Source organism: Rhyacophila brunnea, unplaced genomic scaffold (genome assembly GCF_057557595.1).
Source record: "Rhyacophila brunnea isolate RB1 unplaced genomic scaffold, BYU_Rbru_1.0 scaffold_18, whole genome shotgun sequence".
Lineage (NCBI taxonomy): Eukaryota > Metazoa > Arthropoda > Insecta > Trichoptera > Rhyacophilidae > Rhyacophila > Rhyacophila brunnea.
The window spans coordinates 29,632,374-29,635,925 of NW_028232837.1; the positions used below are offsets into that span (position 1 = coordinate 29,632,374).

Here is a 3,552-nt window from a genome sequence, read left to right on the forward strand (position 1 = left end):
CAAATTTGGACTTATCGCTTTTTGGAATTAGCAATTTCATTTTATATCATCCAGAGAATCCAGATAAAGAAATGGTTCTCGATAAAATATCTGAGACACATTATGTTGTTTTTTTGGATATATTATTCAACGCGGACCAGATAACCTGTGGAGACTGGAGAGCTTACTGAGGGCAGCGTTCACTTTGTCCTGAGAGATGCATATGACCGAGAGAGGTGGAGAGTCTTGTTCGCTCAGAAGATGACTGCACTTTAGAGTGGTCACGATCCTCAGCCGGCCATTAGGGAATGGCGGAGAAGAGAGAAACAGTTAATATTTAAATGTAAATCCTAACTAACCTAAGATTCTCCAATGCCCTCCAATTATTTACTGATAAATTTAGTACAGTAGAAAGTTATTCCAGCTTTTTTCAGTTGTATATTTGCCACATTACGTGTATAGTGTATAAAGATGCCGAAAAGCAAAACCAAGGTTGCTAAAAAATATTCAAATGGAATAATTTAAAAGTTAAATCAATTAGTATATTATGTATTTTACCTGGTCAGTAAGATTGTAATTACAAACCCCAGTACCACTAGTTTAACATGATATATAATATATGTGCCACTTTTTATTTATACAATAGTATATAAAGTGAAAGAATTTAGGTAATCATATGTTTGATACTATTTGAAACGTTTAAATTACTGTGTTTGGGTGTTGGAGAGTTTTTCAGTACAGAAAAAATTGTCAACTAAACATGCAAACTGTCACTTAAAGAAAGTTGTATTCGTATGTGTAACGTATAAAAAACGTATTGGTATTTGTCCCAGATACCATAATAATTTTGGAGCAAAGAAACTTAATTTAATGAATGAAAATCTATCATAATATCAGTGATTACTTTACAGTCATTCAATTTACACTATTTTCATACAATATATCCACTAAATACATAACTTTTCGTGTGAGAAAAATGACACGGATTTTAAGCCACGAAAAAATAACAGGGTTTCAATGATTATATTGTGTCTGTTCTCATTTTATCACGATTTTCAAGATATAGATAAAAATCGTGTATTTTAAATAATCAAATATAAAAGATTTTTAAGAAATCCTTCCCTAATCTTGGGTTATATCGAACGTAAATAAATTAAAGTAAATATAGAATATGTACTGTTTCTAAGGCTAATAATTAAATTAACTGGTAATCATTTCTAATTGCAAAATTATGTATAACAATATTAACACTTTTGTGCGAAGGCTGTATTAAGATGTAACAGGATTTAAAAATATATACATTGAACCATCATTATTTAGAATGTATAAATAGCCATAGAGACTTTCCATAGTTTTTATTCGTCTGACCACATTCATTTAATTTTTAATATTTTTATTAACCGGCGTCGGCGTGTCACTTGACAGATTTTTGACACGATTCTGTTTATCACATCAGTAAATCTCACTAATTATCACATTCCTACCGTAAAATGGCAGTAAGTTACAAAATGTTTTACAACGAATACTATGTCATATATCATGTGAGTGCATTATCATTCAGAGTCATTTTATTGTTTCGCAGCTCGACATTGAAACGATGACACGCTACGTGTCCCCAGTGAATCCTGCAGTCTTCCCTCACCTCACAATTGTTTTGCTGGGCATCGGCATCTTCTTCACTGCATGGTTCTTCGTGTACGAAGTCACGAGTACCAAAAAATCAAGAGACGTGTTCAAAGAGCTGCTCGTATCACTAGTCGCTGCGATATTCTCCGGCTTTGGAATCCTGTTTCTCTTACTCTGGGTCGGGATATTTGTATAGCTGGTATCGCACGTACGAGTATGAAAATGAGTGTGAGTGATTACGGACGCAATACATTATTTTGTTCACCCTTTTCCACCAGATTCATTGATGTGATTTATTTTACGAAATGATTGTGAGGGGCTTTAAAATACCTACCACTTATCTTTGCTATTAATGTCACTTATATTAGGTCTTGCATCCATGACTTGACCAATATTATTTGAAAGATTACCGTCTTTAGCCCGATTATTAATCATGCAATCGGTTGTATTGGCAGGATTCATTGAAACAGTCATTATTAAGTGGTTGATGTATTTCTGGCCCATTTCAATTTATGCAATATTTGCAAACAATTTGGTTACTTGATCATACTGTCACAATATTGTAAAATTCTGAAATACCTACCTATATTTAACATTTTTTTAAAAATAACACCTACTTATTTAATAAAAATCATGTTCCATTAACAAATATTTGATTTAATATTTATTGGAGGTAGGTAATTAATGAACAAAGTTATTTGATTCCGCTACAAATTGAATTTTCAATTTAAACATCGTACAGTTCTCTGAGAATTCCAAATGTGCATGTTTTAATAGTGTTTTTGTAATAAGAAATTTGTAACCTAAATATAAGTTAAAGTGTACACATTATTGATGTTTTATTTTGGTTTATAACCAAAGAGTTTGGATTATAACTAAAGGGAGCATTTGAACTACTACCTAGTATTACTGCAGTTCTAGAATGTTTTTAGTTTGGTTGAAGTGGTAAAAAAGTAAATTATCATGTTCGATCATAAGTGAAGCGTATGGGCCTCCGCCCTTCAGAGTGGAATTTGTATTAACAGTTTTTTTATGAAGAATAGTAAGTTGTTACTCATTCGCGCGATCTATTGAGTCTCATTGGACCAGATGAAATTTAATACACAGTGAAAAACAACATGCATTTTTTCGATTAGCTGCAGGTTTAAACCTGTGACTTGCAGCTTTGTACTTATACGAAGACGGCCACTCTGCGAATTAGGCCATTCGGGTGTTGGAATTGGTAGACACAGTAAAAATGTTTTTTGTATGTTGGCACATTAAAACATGTCGCCGTATTCGGCACCTATCTTGACATATTATTATTGCATGTTATGTTTGATGTTTCATAATATGTATGATATGCAATATTTGACTCAGTGTTCCTCTTAGTCTAACTGAATAGTATAGTATAGTATACAATTGATTCAGTTTATCCTTTCACAGGAGCTATAGTGATATATACAGTCCCTGGCCACTTTATAATGCGTCAATTACATTGAGCTACTTTACGAGCTGTTTGTTGGCGAATTTAATAGCGGGCGATTCAGCTACTGCGATTGTGATGATGACACACAAAACTTTCCATTCGCTGAGAATCTACAAGCCAGCGACTATTTTGACAGAACGTACTTCGTTTTTTCACCGGGAGGTTGCTACTGCGCAGACGCAGTAGGCCTACACGCCGGCGTGTAGCGTGTAAAGTTTACCGGCTTTCAACTTTTCTCGGTAGATTGTTTACAATCTGCTTGTTAGCTTGTTCAATGATGATACTGGGCGACTCTACAGGCAGATTGTAAATTCGCCAATAAGCAGCTCGTAAAGTAGCTCAATGTAATTGACGCATTAGACACACTGAAGGTTCTTAAACATCTTGCTCTGTTGTGTATATTATGTCACCATGAGTGACGTCTTAAATTAATAATTTGTAATGTTCACTTTATGTAAAAATAAATAAAATTTGAATTT

At 33.5% G+C, this 3,552-nt stretch overlaps 1 protein-coding gene across 1 annotated transcript; it reads left to right on the forward strand.

The window, feature by feature from the left end:
* Positions 1–1,395: 1,395 nt before the first annotated feature.
* kud (oligosaccharyltransferase subunit 5 kud) lies at positions 1,396–2,434 on the forward strand. Its single transcript, XM_085945057.1, has 2 exons — positions 1,396–1,475; positions 1,562–2,434. Exons 1-2 carry the CDS (start codon positions 1,470–1,472, stop codon positions 1,799–1,801), a joined length of 246 nt encoding a protein of 81 aa, XP_085801183.1. The 5' UTR covers positions 1,396–1,469; the 3' UTR covers positions 1,802–2,434.
* Positions 2,435–3,552: the final 1,118 nt, after the last annotated feature.